At 33.1% G+C, this 19,964-nt stretch overlaps 1 protein-coding gene across 4 annotated transcripts in view; it reads right to left on the reverse strand.

The window, feature by feature from the left end:
• The window catches only part of LOC125073175 (thyrotropin-releasing hormone receptor), a 98,829-nt gene that overhangs the window by 25,985 nt on the left and 52,880 nt on the right, over positions 1-19,964 (reverse strand). For all 4 annotated transcript variants that reach the window (XM_047683896.1, XM_047683897.1, XM_047683898.1 and 1 more), the window contains 2 exons: positions 17,299-17,854; positions 206-386 (listed from right to left, as the gene is read on the reverse strand). In XM_047683896.1, the coding sequence (XP_047539852.1) occupies positions 206-386; positions 17,299-17,746 (629 nt within the window). In that variant the 5' untranslated portion in view covers positions 17,747-17,854. The remainder of the gene's footprint in view (positions 1-205; positions 387-17,298; positions 17,855-19,964) is intronic.

Here is a 19,964-nt window from a genome sequence, read left to right on the forward strand (position 1 = left end):
CTGGTGTATTGACATTCCTAAATACTTAAAAAATTGGTTTATTGGTAGAATAACTGAATGGTACCCGAATACATACCGTACAAGGTAGGATTAACCAGAAATAGTTCTACCATACGTAGATGATCGCTATTTCAAGTCTTGCAAACGATTAAAGCCTGATGCTGCATTTATATTATATATATTATTTAAAAAGGGATAAACTAACCTAGTAAATAACGCTGCAAAGAACCACGCCAGTGCGCATATAAGCGTGGCACGCGTCTTCGTGCAGACGTATCCGGCTCGGAGCGGCTCGCATATCGCGTAGTATCTTTCGAAGCTTATCGCCAATATAGTAAGTACTGATGCGTGCGCCACCGTCAGCTCCACAAATGGAACTGCGAGACCTGTAAAAAAAATAACAGATTAAAAATTAAGTTAGTTTAATTATTTCATATTCTTTAGATACGTTCTAAATTTGAATTTTTTTCTTGAAATTATGACAGCAAGCACCATGTCTGCTGATGTAATTTTTAAATGCAGTGATGTGATCAATAGTGTATATTTTTTTCTATAATTAAGACATTCTGTTAGAGCTATCAAAAGTATAAGGGTTTGTGTACCTTTGTAAAGTTTATATGAGAGACTAGTATGTCTTCAAAATATTTGCAGAAAAACGGCACCATTATTAATATATGTAATCTGTTGAAGAAAACCCTCAATTCTATATTTAAAAATGGGCAATCATTAACGGTAGATTTAATTTAATTGTCACAGAGTATTAATCATTGTCAAAATAAATAATGTATATTTTTTTTTCTAGATTAATATCACTTCTTCGGTTTCGCAATACGAATAAGTACTTTTTATCTTTACTAATATTATGAAGAGGTAAATAAAGTTTGTTTGTTTGTATGCAGGGTAATCGCCAGAACTAATTACCCTATTTTAAATTTTTTTACTGGTAGAAAGCCATTATTGCTGAGTTATATAGGGTACAAATTATATTATATAATTATCCTTATCAAGAGCGTTTATGCCGGATTAGTCGTTTTCACGAGAATTTATTATGAGCCAAATTTATAAGTTACAAAAACAAAAAAACACTGTACAAAAGTTTTGTCTCTGATTAATAGAATCATCTGATAAAGTCCTAAAAAAACATTACTGATATTTGACAAATTATTTGTTAATCTTCGCTGTTTAAAAAAAAAATACACTTTTTTTGCCCCGAGTTACTCATAATAAATTAATTGTGAGTTATTTCTGTAAACACATAAACGAGCAGATTGCCTGCTTTAGAATGTATTGATAAAAAAAATGTTTATTCCGGTTTGAAGGGTGAGTGAGTCAGTGAAACTACAGGCACGAGAGACATTATATCTTAGTTAAACGATATAAGAAATTGTTAATATTTCATCAGCCCAATCAGTGTCGCTTTTTATATTTGCTCGTCCACCTGCATCCTAAAAAAAGTATAAGTAATTTTAATAACTGCCTAAATTTAGACCGAACAAACTAATGAAATTGTTCCATTAGTCAATACCAGCATATGTAATTAGGATTGAAAATGAATACCGAGTTAATGACGTATTAACAAATTAGACCCGCATTTTTCACTAATGTATAAAGATAACAAAAAAAAATAAAAGTTAAAGTAAAAAGTTTCTTTAACGTTTTTTTTTTTTTTTTAATGTTGTATTAAATCTTCTTTTGCTATAAAATATTTAAATCACTCTTTCCGTTTATAATAATAATTACGTTTAATATAAAATAATTATGCATATACTAATATATCTAGATAACTCTGCTAGCTTAACCTAAGAAACCTGCCTATTCTAATTATTTATAGCAGTAAAATAGCTTAGCGATCACATGGCGCCCATGAAGAGAGTGCCGCTGGTTTTTTTAGTGGGTATTTAATAACCCTTTTTTATTCATTGATTCCTTATGTTAAAAATTGTTCGTCAAATTATAATATAATCTGATTTATTACAAACTAATGCTCTACACAAATGTCCAGTACAATTGAATTATCAAAGTGAACGTATGAACAGTGTATAAGATGAAAAGCTAAAGCGCCATCTAGTGGCAAGTGGCAAGTGGCTAGTGGTATCTAGTTGTTTAGATCGCGTTTTAGAGGTCATCATAATTGCGTATTATATCTGAAGTAGTAACATTTTTATATAGACTTATAATCATTACTGTCTTTACCATATGGAACATGGGGCACGTGCCCAGCGACCCTATCCTGAGAGGTCCCCGAAGAACAAACTATTTCATTCACACGTTTGTGCTCACGTTGACTGCTATGTTTATTTTCAAAAGTGATATATTTGTTAGAAATAACTAACATATTTAACAAAAAAGGCTATAAAATAGCCAAAAGATTGTGCAACCAATTAGATTTCTACGAATATACGAAAATTACCGCACCGCTTATTTGAAACTATACTTAAGGCCTGGCCATAAGCAAATTATCTGTACATGGTAGTAAATATCTACGAAAAGGGCCCCAAATTCATGGGTGCCCAAGGACCCCAGCATAGCTTGAGATGGCTCTGCTTATAATTAGAAGAATTTGAAGTTTTAATTAAAAATTGTGTTATAAACTGTCAAATTGTATTATCGTACGGTGTTTTCATAATGGTCGTATCATTGATCGACGTCAATAGATTGGTTGGCTTTGGCTGATCGACGTAGCTAACCGTTTGGCTAAACGAGAACATATCCATGAAACATCACAATGTGCTTAAATGTATCGATAATTTGTTGTAGTAGGAAATGTCTATAGACACTAACATTTTTTTTTTAATGATATCGGTAGGCGGACGAGCAAATGGACCACCTGATGGTAAGTGGTCACCACCGCCCCTTGACAATGGCGGTGTAAGAAATATTAACCATTCCTTACATCACCAATGCGCCACCAACCTTGGGAACTAAGATGTTACGTCCCTTGTGCCTTTAGTTACACTGGCTCACTCACCCTTCAAAACGGAACACAACAATACTGAGTATGCTGTTTGGCGGTAGAATATCTGACGAGTGGGTGGTACCTACCCAGGCGGGCTTGTACAAAGCCCTACCACCAAGTAAAACCACTAAGTGTGACATTCTATAATCAATTATATAATAATCGAGACGATACCGATTAAATATCGGTCTGATATCTTTGTTTTTAGAAAGTGGCGACCACGTGTAATCAGGTGGTCCGTTTGCCAGTCTGCCTATCTATTCTAAATAAAATTAATTAATCACATTTTCACTCTCACATTTAAATTATTAGACTGATAATCTGATACGTCAGTGAACCTAAAATACTCAACTTTAAAGCCCTTAAGGGGCCCCCTTGATCTCTTTAGGATTCAAGAACGTTTCTTAACTTGGTTAATCTGGTAACCTAGTTTCGAGGTCAACCAATTTCCAGCCGCTTGAGAATCTGTAAATTAATTTATCTGCATACTAAAAAAATATTACAACGGCTCAGATAGAATAAACGGGGCGAAGATCGGGTGTTCAAATCCCAGCTCAGTCAATTCTTAGTTAAGCATTTAGTAAATGTGTGGATATCGCGCAACAGAATATTAAGCCAGCTTAAGAATTTTGAATTATTGTTGTATTTAATCACATACTTTTAGTTATGTGAACTGTGTTATGTGGGTGGTAAAAGCAAATTGAGGATATAAAATTGCATTCGTTTAAATAATGGAATTAAGATGTTCTTAGGAAAAACTCTCAATCCTTTATTGTAAGCTCGTGCAGCTCTAAAGAAACCTATATACCGCGATAATACATTAAACTTAATGGCAAAGAGTAGATAACAATTCAAGTTCAAGTTTCCGTTTCATTTTTATTTGTGCATAGATACCACTCAAACTCTATGAATTGTTGTTGTTTTCCGGTTTTTAAAGGTGACCCGTGTAAACAAGAGACCCAACTTCTTAGTTTCCAAGAAGTAACAAATTGTTTATAATGTCAATGTCTTGGTGCGATGAGACCACTTACCATCAGGTGGCCCATTTTACAGCCTGCCTACCGATATACCTAAATAATTTCTTATATATGTCGCATCCGGTCAATCATACAGATAATAATGGAACGAAAAGAGTGCCTACGGTTGTGAACTTGACTTCGGTGTAGTTCGGTGCTAACTTCAGCCCGCTTAACAGACTCGTGAAGGTATCGCTCGGGCCTGGGCAGAACACTTACTGCCACATTAGGTGAGTGAGGTCAGGGAAATAATCAACCGTTTCTGAAGTGCTTTGATTGTTATAATTCGTGTTTTGATTACTTTATGGGTGAACATAATCGTGTAATAATGTGTAATTAAATATTGTGTAATTAAAGATCGCCACAACGACCGGTCTTGAGCAGCCCGCAACCAGCGGCTTCCCGCGAACTTCACCAGATTGTTGGACCACCTTGTGGGGAGCCTACCAACGCTGCGTCTTCCGGTACTTCGAGCATAATTACCAGTTATGACTTACGGTTTCGCTTGCGTTTTAGAGCTCGTCTTCGTTTGCCATGAAAAGTAATTGCGTAGTATATAGTAGTAATTTGTATCTGAGGTAGTAATTTTTTGTATTAAAAAATTACAAGAGATTTCGTCACCCATTTTATAGTTATCCGGTTAAATAAAATGATGTTATCCGGTTTAATTACAGGCACTAGTGGTAAATATTAAAACGCAGAGTTGACAGCGTTTTGACAATTTATCGCTTGTTAAAACTTACAAAAGCCTTCAAGCAACAGTCGCGAATTATTTATATCTCAATTCGGGTCCTTGCCTTTCTTTAGGTTTATTTTTGTCATCCTATTACGTTCCATAACTTATTAATTTAAAACTAAATGGACATTTACATACGGCACATCCTAAAAATCTTACTAATATTAAAAATGCAAAATTTTGTATAATAAATTGTTATGGATGTTCGTCACTAAATCTCACCAGAACAGCTGATAGAATCTGAATGGAATTTTGGCACAGAGATTGATTACAGTCTGAAATATATATAATTGTACAAAAGATATTTGTAAAGAAGGCATATTATTCGATACAAGATTACATTGATGATAAATAAGCGTGGAGTTAATGCTTGTTGACTTCCAGACAGGAGACAAGACATACTTATATAATTATAGTATTTAACTAACATGACTGTATTTTTAGATGTTGAAAAAGAGTAACTACTGAGTTACTTGCCGGTTCTTTTCGGTAGAATCTACATTCCGAACCGGTGGTAAGCTTTACTTTAAATAGTTTGTTAAATGACAATTCAAAAGGTGCCTACTTGAATAAAGTATATTTTGATTTTGATTTCAGGTGTATGCGTAAACTGGTTACCAAGCAAACATAACCACATCACGTATGACAAGCAACATTTATTATTATTTTTGTTCTCTCTATGTTGTGACGAAACCAGCTTTGATTCATCGAAGTTTACATGTTTTTTATTTCATTAGATTGAAATGCGGTTACCATTAACATCCCTCGGTTTCTCGATAGCCACAAAGTTGCCAACTACGGTTCAACCGCAGTACATTCACCGATCGAAAAGTCGAGAATGCTCCCACGCGAGATCATAACAACAAAATAGCCCAAAATATTTCTTCTATAAGGACATTTAGATGCTTTGTTAAACGTCGCTTACGCCCAATTACACATCAATAAAATCTAAACCATACAAAATGAAATATAAGAAAATAGAATGTGAGCAGGAAATGCCTTAAACGTCCAAAGTATTACCGCTGTAAATCTTTTAAAGTCGAGTTGAGACGTTTAAATCCTCTCAAACTTACTGGCTAACTACAGTTAAAGTTGAAACCATTTATATCTTACGACAAAATGATAGAGAAACTGGATTAACCGATGGTTGCGAACTTCACAGAAGGCCAATAGTTCAAGTTCGGATAAGAATATCTGTTTTGTTATTTTACCTTGGAGAAGTGCGAAACCTTTTTTAAGAGCAGAGATGGCCCAGTGGTTAGAACGCGTTCTTCTTAACCGATGATTGCGGGTTCAAACCAAGGCATGCAACACTGAATTTTTATGTGCTTAATTTGTGTTTATAATTCATCTTATGCTCGGCGGTGAAGAAAAACATCGTGAGGAAAATTGTATGTGTCTAATTTCAACGAAATCAACCCGCATTGGAGCAGCGTGGTGGACTATGCTCCAAACCTTTTCCTTTACATAGAATATTTACAGGCTGTTACTGTTGTTTATTAAAAGTATAACATATTACTACATCCACTGGATATAGGACTTGTTTATTTTCCACCCAGAGAAACGAAATTGTGTTTCAACGGAGAAATGCATTCTTGCAGTCAGTCCACGCGGGCATAATTTTTACAATTTTTAATTTTTATTTTTAAATAATGATGGACTTAATTCTTGTATAAAAAAATTATAAAAACTTTTGTGTTCGTCAGTTACGAATACAGACATTGCTATGAATAGAGTATCTATAGTCTATTTCAATGGAAGGACGAGTAAAACCAAATAAACTTTGACCTTGAATTGACGTGTCACTATTGGTCGAGATTTAAATAATTCATATTTTTTCTCATAATGGATTTGTGATTTATTTTAAATGTAATTCTAAAATGTATGTAAGTAGTTAATCGGAATATGTCATGTATAACATATTATATAAAGAACTGCTTGTGAATAATATAGCAGACTTATTAGGAAATCGCATGAAATATATCTTCTATACGTATTTAAAAGGTAAATTTGTAGTGGAAACTAATTTTCCTCTCTATCAAGATATTCGTTTTATTAATATATGTAGAACATTTAAAATAAGTTTTGTTACTATTGAAAACTAATAAACATAAAAAAATAACAATCTGACCTTAATATTCCCGAATGAACGTTTCAAAAATTGAACAATATACAATAAAAATGAATTCGAGAAGGGACTACCTTGTAGCCATACTAAGACCAAGGCAAAAACGATAAAAAAAAAAAACAAAATCGGTTCGTAAACAAAATAGTTACAGCCGAACGAACATACGTGAAATAATCTATCTATACGTACAGACGATTTGGGAACCTTGTATTTAAAATCGATTAAAAACATTTCAAATGACAACCAGTTTATAATTAAGATTAAGTCCTTTCCGAAAATTTTCGGTTAATACACCATTGCCAATAAAATATATATACTAGCTTATTAAAAAACTTTTATATAACATTTTTTTAAATTAAATTTAATACTAAAATGTAACAATTATAATAAAGATACGAATAATATAAATAATAGTAAATTTTGAACAAGTTCCAACTGTCCCGCACAACTTGAAAGCCAGTATCAGAGTATTGTATGCACACGCATTGTGTTAACCCCTGGACGACGTTTCAGTTAAAAGATTAATAACACAGATGTGGTACAAGTGTAATATTTTATTATACCAAGAATTTTAGAGTACATTGTACCAATTTTATTTTTTAACGATTTCTATAATAAGACTGGACAGTTATTTATAGCTAAGAATATAAAAAAAAAACTCATATAAAAAAAAACTTTAACAGATAAGGCATTTTACTCAATTTAAGATTCTATTTATAATAAAAAGCATGTACTTAGTATTTTTTAAGTAGGTTACTCTAAATATATATTTTATTGTACTTCATTGACGTACTCTGTAATTAAAGTCGTGGATAAGTAACTACAACATTTCTTGCTGGTTCTTCTCAGTAGGATGTATTTACGGAAACGGACGTAGATTTACATTTGATTTAATGGTGTGATATGCCGATTCAAATGCCTTTTGTTGGCCGACGTGATTTAAGAATATTTTGATTTGATTTGATTTACAAGGCAAGTGTTTCAGCTGGTGGTAAATCACTCGCCATCCATAGACACTGTCTGTAGTTACACCGACTCAATCATCCTCATCCTTCAAATTGGAACATAACAATACTGAATACAGATGTTTGGCGGTAGAATAGCTGAATGGGTGGTACCTACCCAGACGGGCAATGCCTTACCACCTAACACAATCCTAAAAACAGTATCCTCGTAAAACAATCCTTTTAATTTAATTCAAAACTAAATTAATAAATGTACCAAAAATCATTTATTAAAGCTACCCGATTTTGAATCAAACCTTTCATATCTGTCACCTAAGCGACTTCAAACACTCGAAATGAAAATTGCTCTTTGACAGACTAAATCTTGCCAAAACAATTTTGTTGCTCGCGAAATTTAATATCGCTGTTGGTGAGCGAAATTCGATCAAAACGTTCGCTCATTAGTCGAATAGTTTTGTGCCGAAACTAAAATGTCCCATCTGTTCTGGTGGTGTTTGATTTATTAAGAGCACTTTGAAATCGCACAGACAGCTATTTCATTTGGTTCGTTTAGTTACTTATATACATAGTGTACTTATATTTATGAGCTCGTGGAATATTTAAGCCGAGATTTCCCAGTGGTTAGGTTAGCGTAACGTGTAAATCTTAACCGATGATTGCAGGTTCACTGCCACGTGAATCCAACGACCCGCATTGGATTAGCGTGATGGAATATGCTCCGAACCTTCTCCTCAAAGGAAGAGTAGGCCTTAGCCCAGCAGTGGGAAATTTACAAGGTGTACATGTGGAATATTTGTACTTATTTCTCTTATTTTCTCTCGCCCTTCATCTTCTTCTATTTCTGTAATCTATGTAGATATATTCTGTAAGCTTTAAGCGTCATAACTACATTTGATTATAATAGTATATACTTTGTTTGTGTTTATTTTTTTTGGACAGTTTTTTTTTATATTTTATAATTGGAAATGGAAAAAAAAAAACAATATCCCGCTGAGTTTCTTTCGCCGGTTCTTCTCAGGTCCGAGGTGCTTAATTACGAACCGGTGGTAGATTTTTGACTATAAATTCTATCTATATATATAAAAATGAATTGCTGTTCGTTAGTCTCGCTAAAACTCGAGACCTGCTGGACCGATTTGGCTAATTTTGGTCTTGAATTATTTGTGGAAGTCCAGGGAAGGTTTAGAAGGTAGAATAAGTGTGATAATAATGCTAGGAATTTAATAAAAACAACTTTGTTTTTCCTTAGAAATAGGGATGGTCGATTATCATTGATTTTCGATGATCATCGATGTTCGACAATAAAACATAGATGTTTTAAAATTGATTTTGCTTTATTTAAAACGCCGTTACATCTATTTCTCAAATTTAATAATTTCTTCCCTTTAGGACGACGCAAAGTTTACAAAAAAACACCGATGTCATCATTTAACATCGATGTTTAGTGCTCAATAAACATTGAGTATCAATGCTCGGTATCGATGTCATTATCGACGCCATAATCATGTTTTTGCAACATGGTAACCAACAAACCAACCAAAAAATAGATTGAACCTTTATTGTCGATCGATTCCTCTTATGACAAATAGTGCATTCTGCATCCTTCTATCCCTCTATATATTATTATACTCTTTGCTTCTATCTTTGTGAGTGACGGTTACAACTACGTGCGCGAGAACTTTCTTAATTCGGTGATCCTTTGCGATGTGCTCTTTTTTTAACCTTTGTGATAATGAAACTTTACTGCAAATTGCGCGAGAATTTTTCTTACTTTGTTTACGATGCTGAGGAGAACATACTTAGGTCGTCGCAGTCAATCAAATATGCGAAGAGCTACTTCACGTGTTAACCGTACTAATGACCAGAAAGACACAGATCGAGAAAATAGTCGTATAAAATTAAATGTTAATAACATAATGAAATTGAGAGATCTCGCAGACTCAGTGCTCCTGTGATTCAGAAACGATCCTGCTTTCCTGCATATTGTAAGATGTTACAATACAGTGGTGAATCTGCTGGATTATGTTGTGCTGGAGGCAAAGTAAAATTGCCACAATTGGTCGCACCACCACCAAGATCCCTTACGCTCTTTAGTTTCTGGGATGAGAAATGATTCTAAACACTTCTTGGCCAACATTCAAAAATATAACAACTGTTTCCAGATGACATCATGCCCACTTTCAAGGTATTATACTATAATAGATTTTTATAATATTCAAGTTGGAATTGTATTGGAATATGTATTAGAAATAATTATATACAAATCTTTAAAAATTACCGATACAAGGACAACTTTATCACTTTTTGGGGGCACTATTACCACTACCAGATGCAGATCATCTATTTTTACAAATTTATTTTATGGGCAATTCAGATGCGGAAGTTGGTAAGCGTTGTGCTCACAATCCAACAGTGAAGAGAACCATTGTCCATGAATTACAATATTTTCTTCATCGGAACAACAATTTAGTAAACATGTTCAAAATAGCATTGGATCGAATGCCATCCGAAAGCCATAATGAAACATGTATCTGAAAGACACAGGACTTATGATGTGTTACAATCTCCTTTGATCGTCTGGCAGGGGGAAGATGGATACCATTTTAATATAGAAATAGTTACACAAGTAACAGGCGCTGATGCCAAACAGGTGCCCACAAAAAGTTATTGCTATGAATTTCTATTCATATCCGTGAAGGTGAAGTTAATATTATTACTATCATATTCTGAGGTGCTTTTCCATCAGTTTGCAGTTGACATGCATGTCAAAATTGAGACTGAACGATTGACATACATCCGTTTGAACCAAAGACAGCTTCGATCAGAAAAATACATTAATTATAAATGCTATGAAACAGTTGACCCAAAATTGCATGCAGTAGTTACCAAACACATGATACTCATGTATCTATATGTATCTAAACTCTACAAGGTCTATACCTTGCAGAGTTTTCAACTGTATGGTCGACAGCAAGTGTTCCAAGCGATTCCTAAGAGACCTTATTGCTGAAACCATCACGGGAAATGATGGATACTCATTGTATCGTCAGTGATCAGTTGCAGACAATGGTCGATTGGTAGTTGTGAGGGTAAAAGGACAAACTGTTGATGTAGACAATCGTTGGATTGTGCCATATTCGCCAATATTGTCCAAAGCTTTTGAAACTCACATTAATGTAGAACATTGTAACTCTGTGAAGTCTAAAGTACGTATGTAATGTTAGCAAAGGTAGCGATATGGCCGTCTTCGCTATAACCGATGCAAATTATGAAGTATCACAGTACCAGATGGGTCGCTATGTAAGTAGCAACGAAGCAATTTAGCGTATCTTTTCATTTGTGATCCATGAAAGACAAATACAGTAGTCCAAAAATAAAATATAATAATTAATTATATATTAATTACATGTGTAATATATATTTATTTTATACGAAAGTTTAGCTTTTTTATTTATCGATTATGGCAGTACGAAGTCTGCCGGGTCAGCTAGTATTGAATAAAGATTTTTGACTTTTGATTGTGCCGTGCTCTAAAGAAATTTTTATTTCTATCTTATTTTACATTTGACTTTTGCTTTATTTAAAATAAAAAAAAGACACATTGTACTGTACAGTATTATACAATGAAGAGCTTCGTGTTAATATTCGTTGAATCAAGGTTGAATGAAGGTCATATATGATACATAAATATAATTGTATATAATTTTTACATTGTCTGTCTCGTACTGGTTGGGTTTTTTAATCGAAAAATTCTCAGTAACAGCTCGTAGTCTAGAAGTTAGAAGCGTGTCAACCCCGTGCCACGGAAAGAACGTAAAGCTATTGGTCTTACGCTTAAACTCTTTCCGCTCGTGGGGGATTTCATCCCATCCGATTGTGGGAGTGGCGGAATAAAGAGCATAAACCTGTGCACTACATTATGTCCTGTGTAGTTGGCAGGTCTCTCTTAAGACTTTCCGCCGTTATATATCGTCATAATTATAATTGTTTTTGATTAAAATAGAATAACTACTAAGTTCCTCGTCGGTTCAAACATCCGAACCGATGGTAGATTATACTAAAAAAATACTATTCAAAAGTTCTGGTTAAATTTACTTGAATAATGTATATTTTGGTTTTGTTCGGTGCACAATTAATTATTTGTATTGTATCATACATTTTATGTACATACCTACAAAATCAGCGCACATATTTTTCATATTAATTAGGCTAGCTGACTATCAAATGAGCCACGTGATGGTGAGTGGATGGTGGAAAAAAACATCTTAGTTTCCAAGAAAATGATTAATAATTCTTACAACGCCAATGTCTATGGGCGATAGTAACCACTTATCATTGTGTTGTATTGTAAATATTATAGTCCAGCTTTATTTTTGTAAAATATATAAATTTAACTCAATGTAATAAGTTATGTGATGACCAATAAATAAATAGCTTATTGGTGGTATAATGAGTAGCCAGTGTCTATGGTCGGAGACGAATACTTAGACGTCAGTTGATGCATTTGCCCAAGTAACTTTCAGCTTGACACAAAAAAATAACACAACGAATAAATAATTACAGCATAAAAATTTTCATTTTCCGATTCATTCATTTTTAGTTCACAGAGTTCTTATTTTAAATAAAACTTAATGTTCTATTTTATATATTAACCACATTGAACCATAGACAAATATTTATTTCTCAGAAAAAAAACATTATTATTAAAAAAGATGGGTTATAAAAAAATTAGTATAAATAGGGAGAGGAATATTTCGACAAAGAACGGTAATTTACCTTCAAAAAAATCACGTCTAAAAAATAAAAATAAAATCATAAAATATTCTCACAAATTATTCGTTGAACTTCATTTAAATACTACGCGTTTTGCAAAAATTTGTTAAAACTTTAGTATTTTTAATTGGGTCGCGTGAACAAACTTAAAATATTATTTCGACGAAGGATTTTTAACCTTATTTTTATAAGAACAAGGGTGATTATAGATGTTTTGTTATTTCTTTTATTTGGCCGTGTCCTTGAATATTAATATGTGATCGTCTTTAAGCAGTTTACTGTGTGGTTATAAATAAAGCGATTATAATCTAAAATATAATCAAAGTTTTTTGATCAATAAATAAATATTCTACAGTTTAGAATTTCAATATTTATTTAAGCGACATTTAATGTAATATTTATTTATCAAATAGCAAGTTGACCCTAGTCATGCTTGCAATAAAGTTGTCCTGTACAGTCGCCCTATTTTTTTAAGCCAGCATCCAGAATAATAAGCAGTGTTGGAAAAAGAGGATAGTTATGGTGCAAGACAATAACAGAATATAGTAATAAATAAAGAATTAGATTCTCTATTTTAAATAAATTAGTAGTTTTTTCTTTGAATACCGAATGAAATTTAAAACCTAATGGAACTTAATTACTTACTCATTTGTAGTAAAATTTACGAATCATTCGGTAGCGGTAGGTACCGATCGATAATTATTTATTATAATTACATATCTTTTTAATAAAGTAAAACTTTCTTCTACAAGAAATTTAAATTTAAAATATATTTTAATGTATATTAATATTACTCTAAGTATAAGTAATTGACGTAAACATACTGTCTCGGGTTTTTTTTTCAATCATATTCATTTTATCATACAATAAATTATTATATTTATAGAACGATAAAAAGTATAAGCATCTAATTAAACTCACAAGAATTCGAATTTTATTATAATATAACGATTTTCATTGCAGTAATTTTGAGTAAAGTAATGCTTTTACTTTAATCGTTAAAGTATTTCATAATGATTATTATTATTACTATAATTCTTACTTATATCTTCATAAGCCTTTTATATGGGCCTCTCATTAATGTTCCAATATACTTGGGTAATTGTTTACGATGACTAATAAAAGTATTCATCGTCGATATTTAATTGTTAAACGTTCTTTGAAATGTCATAAAAACGCTCGTTCCGTGGCCTTTCGAATTCCATCGCGAAATCAAGAATACATCGATTTTCGAAATTATTATTTTAAAACAACAAGAAACTCATATTATTATTATGTGAACAGTAAAGCGTACCTTATACAGTTGCAATAAGATCTGTAATTGTCTGGAAATATATGAATATTCGTTTCCCCGTACATATTATAGTCTGTAATACAGATTATATTGGGGTGGTCAGAGCTCCAATAAAAAGCATAACAGTTCTTAATTGAGAGTAAACGTAAGTATATTTCGTTTTTAAAGCTAAAATAAAGACGCGAAGGAACTGTTTTACGAGTTTCGTTTAAAAATTTACTGTTCGAAGTTTGCTTTTGATTGAACCGATTTAGAAATATCGTTGAAGGAACTGTTTGCTCCAATTGTATGTGATGTTAAGGGGCTGCGGAAAATATTAAATCGGGGTAACGATACAACTTATTTCTTATTTGAAATTATGCCTTAGTGCAGTTTCGTAATTGAAGTTGCGCTATGTAATCCATAGCGCAAATTATAAAAGATCTCTTTTTTCCACTGGTAGACTGTGTAGGTTCAATTGGCTTTTTTTTAAATATATTCATCATTAGCCAATTGCAATCCAATGCTGGTTATTTGCTTTGGATGTCGGAGTTGCGGTTTAATGAGGACGCTCGTATTTTTGCCACTTGACACAAGTCTTTTTTTTTATGTCATACGACTTTTTGTGGCAAACGAGCAGGTGGCTTACCTGATGGAAAGTGACTACCACCGCCCATGGACAATAAATTAGGAATTAATATCGATCGTGAAAATGATAGAATAATTTTATTCAAGTTTTTATTTTTTTTAATTTACGCCTTTGCCACAAAGTTTGCATTTTTAAAATAAACAAATCAAATTAAAATGTCAATATTTACGAACAACTCCTACGTTCCCTGTGTACTAACTACTAATCCTCTGCGGAATCAGAGCAGCAGCTATGTAGTTTGTGTTTTTAAATAGATATTTTTATTATTAAGCTAATTTAAAATAAATTATAAACGTATTACAAATATAAATTGTACGTTTTAGAAGTTTTGATTAAGAAAAATATTTGATGTTTTATAGTCAGATATACACACGCGTGGAATTATTTGACTATTTCCTATATTGGTTAGAATGGATGACAAACAAATTAAAAAAACATAGGTATTGGTACACTATTCCTTTTTAGGGTTCCGTACCCAAATGGTAAAAACGGGATCCTAAGACTGTCGCTGTCTGTCCGTCCGTCTGTCTGTCACCAGGCTGTATCTCAAGAACCGCAATAGCTAGACAGTTGAAATTTTCACAAATTATATTTTCTTGTTGCCACTATAACAACTAAAAAAAAAACAAAATAAAATAAATATTTAAGGAGGTCATACATAACAAACGCGATTTTTTTTATTTTTAACCTTTCTTGCTCGATATCAATAATGGCAACAGGTAGGTACTTGAAATATTCACATTATACTCAGCTGTATTTTTACTTTAATAATTAAATTAAATTAAAAAAAAGGGGCACAACATAATTGATTTTTCGCCGCTTTTTGTCATTTTACAGAATATTTACTTATATTTAGTGTGCCGCGTTATACACTATTTTAGGGATCCGTACCCAATATGATATTTGTGTATCAACAGTTGTTTACCTAGTCAACGGTACGGAATCCTTCGTGCGCGAGCCCGCCTCGCATTTAGACGGTTTTTTTTAAAATCATTGACGTCTTAATATTTTGATGATTTATTCAGTAGGTACTAGTTGTTTTAGAGATAAGTCTTCAGGTATTTGACGCAAAAAGTAGCCTATTTCCTTTCTTGGAGTATAAGCTTGCTTCGTACCTTCTTTATCAAATCCGATGAAAAAGCAAGACATCCAGACACAGTAGAGATGATATTATTAAAGCATTTGAACGCGTATGAAAGTATTAATCAGTATGCAACACACGAACATCGATCTCTTGAAATATTGTCGACGCAATACAATATTTTATTATAAAGCAAAAAAAATGCGAAATTGAATATATAAGTCGTCAATAACATAATAAGTATTCACGCTGTTCGCAGAAACTCACTCATAACTCAGTGTGATCTCCAATAAAATGTCAATGGCAGGCACGCGTCAATGACCTATCGCGATCACTTTATTATTTAGGAACGTTATATTATATCACCGTAGAATTGTAAATACCGTTAGATTGTTATCTATCTCGCGAGATTGTAAACTGCCGAAATATTGTAAACGGTGATTTATCTCAAAATAAAACGTCAGAAATTTCGATAGTTTAAGATATTTCGGTTAGGTTAGAGTTTTCATAATTTAACTTCAATTAGATTTTAATCTAGCGAACCTAGAAAATTATGCGTTAAATTGAAACCAGTATGTTACGGTTCACAATCTTTCGATAGTTCACAATCTCGCGAGATAGATTATAAAGTAAAGATATTTATAATTTGACATAAATACAAGTATATAAAAAAAAGAAAGTTTCGTGGGCCGGAACGAAGTTACTTCCGCTATTATGTATTAAATTACGAATAATTAAATCAATCAACAACGTTTGATAATAATGAAATGACAAGAAAATATTTTTTTATTTCAAATTCCGTGTGTATTAAAACAAAATCATATGTAATAGAAAGAGACAGAGAGAAAGAAAAGAGAAGGAAACTTCGCCTGGAGGTTAATAACTAAAAAGGGGAAAAAATACTTACAAACATTAAATTGAATACTAGCTGGTTTATTTGTGGCTTATTTAACAACGCATAAATATCACAGTTATGGATTTTCTCTGACATTTTAAAGCTTTTGAGTCAAACAGTATTTTTACACGATGTTTTTCTTTGCTGAACACGAGATTTTTATGATAATATCACCTGAACAAATACAGGGATATATCAGCTAAATCCTTACTTCGCCTACGTTTAATCTATACTAATAATATAAATGCGATGGTAACTCTATGTCTGTATGTCTGTTGCTCTTTTACAGCCGAACAACTGAGCCGAATATGATGAAGTTTGCTATGAAGAGAGCTTGAATTCCAAGAAATAACAAAGGTTACATTTTTATGTCAAAAAACTAACGACCAACCAATAAAACGCAAGCGAAGCTCTAGCAAAAACTTATTATATACTATTATTTTAGTTTATCTGAAATTTTATCGTGATATCGAATTCTTAATTGTTATGAAATTTGAAAAATGGGTCTGATTAATAAGTTTTTAAATACTTTTAATCGTTTGAGAAAAATAAGTAATTTGGAAGGAAGACTTGAAAATTATGCGCATGTACACTGAACTCCCATAAGGATGTATACACAGCCTACGATTACTTGTTTGATCAGGTCAAATCAATACAGATTTAACGACCAATTTCAGTCGTTTTTTTATTTTACTCCGTAGGCTATGGCTAACTAGAAAATTCCATGATGCGCGATAAAAAGCATGGTTTTATGAGCAAGTGACCACTTAATATGTCTATCTGTTATTGTAATAATATCTCTGAAATGAAATACAAAAATACTTACACAATTCCTTCCCCAGCACCCACGTCTCAGGTTTCGAGTTGACTTCAACCAGCACAGTCGGCGTACAGACGAGCAACACCATCAGATCCGCTATACTTAAGTTAACCAGGAAAATGTTCGTGGAGTTCCTCATGTCCTTAGTCTTTAATATCACTATGGGCACCATCACATTGCCTATCACGCCCAAGCACATTATCACTATGCAAAACGTCATCGATGTCGCCTTTATATAATACGGTATTTCAGCGTACTCGGTAAAGTTATTCGACATTTCGAACGTTGAATTCGATATCGAATTATTCGGGAACGTAGCATTTTGAAATTCGAATCTCTCGAATAAGTTTTCGGGATTGTCGCGGGGGTTTTGTGTGGCATTTTTATATGTGTTTGTATTGTACTGTATCGGTGTTTGGGTATTCGTGTGCGTGAAATTCGCTATTGAAATCATGTGCGTGCGAGAGTGTGGGTGGACATGTGAGCTTCACATTTTTCTTTCCACTTCTTTGGCGATTCAGTTTAGTTTGAGTTCTGACGTCAAAGGAATTCTTTTCGTGATCTGAAACAATATACACAGATTGATTACTTCATTTCACGAGACAACATTAAAAATATGCTACGACTGAGACGAATTGGACTGTTATACGGATCGCCGGGAATTATTATTTCTGACTCTGTATTTCCATATTTTTTCTTGTATAAATTGTGTGAGTATTTTAAAAACTGAAATAAATAGGTTACGATGTAGATGGAAAAATGTACTTTGTTTATTGAAAACTTTAGTATATAGTATTTTTTGAACCAACGTAACCCGTCAGACTAATGATGATGATGATGATGATGATGATGGTGATGGTGGTGGTGGAAATGATGATGATGGTGGTGGTGGTGGAAATGATGATGATGGTGGTGGTGGTGGAAATGATGATAATGGTGGTGGTGGAAATGATGATAATGGTGGTGGTGGAAATGATGATAATGGTGGTGGTGAAAATGATTATGATGATGAAGACAATGATAGACTAGCAAACTGCGGATATTTTATAATTTCATGATATACGCAGACATATGTGCATTACAATATTCAAACACTATCATAATTCAAAATTTGTACTCCGGGATCTGCAGTAGAGTCTGCAGCTACCAGTCCAATGAGGCAGACAGACAGACAAGACAGATCGTAAAGAAAAAGGGCACCTCATATGATTTGATATAACAAAATTGACGAAATTAGTAAGCAACTATGTGGTCTGGGTACAGTAGTCCTATTCTGTAAGAGAACTCGAAGATAACCTCAGAACACGATCTGGAAATATCAGAGAGTGATATGTGACATTGCCTATTATAATTATAATTATAATGTTAAAAGGATACGCGTATCAGAATAGCCTATCACCGAAAGTCGTTTACGTGATACGTGAAAGTTCTTACAGAATAACACTACGGTTGCTTTTATTATGATACACAGATAAACTCAATATATCAGTGTGAGAAATCTTAATATGCCGTTCCTAAACTATTTATGTATGTATGTATGTCGTAGGGTTTTGTGCAAGTGCGTGTGTGTTGGTAAAATTCACTTATCATATATTTTATCGCCAAAACAGCATTACTATGAACAAACAATACGACAATTTAAGAAATGGCTCGTATTTTTTACAGCGCTAGCAAAGGTCCTGCCCGAAAACATAATATATTTGTCTTTATTCGTTTGTCCTTCAATATAAGCATTGTACGTAGACCTTTATTTCACTTATGCGAAGCTGAGTTTTAAGATTAAATAAAAGGTGACTTTCGTCTAATTGAATTATTATAAAAAAAAAACCTCCTTAAAAGGATCAGTCAACATGCCAGGGTATTTATTCGTTACAGAAGAACATAAACATGTCAAAGGAACCCACAAAAAAATCCTATAAATTCAGCCAATATTTGTGCAAATCTATCGGCTTGTGTACCTTCGTGATTTATGGTGAAAGATTGACCGGTTAGATTTAAAGGATGCGATGACAAAGCATAAATCTAAGACGCGATTGGTGAATTTGTGAAAACTTTTAAAGGAATGGCTTTGATTGGTTGATATTAATTATCTAATTCTTTTTTTATACAATTAGTTATTATTAAATTTCATTACCATTTATACTTATCAAATGTTTTAGGTAATTATTGTTAACATATCTCTTAAATAAGCTTAAATGTCATATTTTTACTTGGTGGTAGGGCTTTGTGCAAGCCTGTCTGGGATGGTACCACCCACTCATCAGATATTCTACCGCCTAATAACAGTAATCAGTATTGTCGTGTTCCGGTTTGAAGGACCAGTGAGCCAGTTTAACTACAGGTACAAAGGCCATAACATCTTAGTTCCCAATGTTGGTGGCGCATAGACGATGTAAGGATTGGTTAATATTTCTTATAGCGGCTTTGTCTATGGGCGGTGGTGACCACTTACCATTAGGTGGCCCATATGCTCGCGAAATACCACTCACTGATTATTCACGAAACCTCCGAAACTATAACACCTACAAACTTGAAATTTTGCAGGTTCCTTATAGGGTGCAGACATCCGCTAAGATTTACGAAACTCTATCCCTAAGGGGATAAAATGGAGGTCAGAAGTTTGTGTTTTATAAATTCCGCTCGGGTGAAGCCGCAGGTTCAGCTAGTGTACT

The sequence above is a fragment of the Vanessa atalanta genome, chromosome 23 (genome assembly GCF_905147765.1).
Source record: "Vanessa atalanta chromosome 23, ilVanAtal1.2, whole genome shotgun sequence".
NCBI lineage: Eukaryota > Metazoa > Arthropoda > Insecta > Lepidoptera > Nymphalidae > Vanessa > Vanessa atalanta.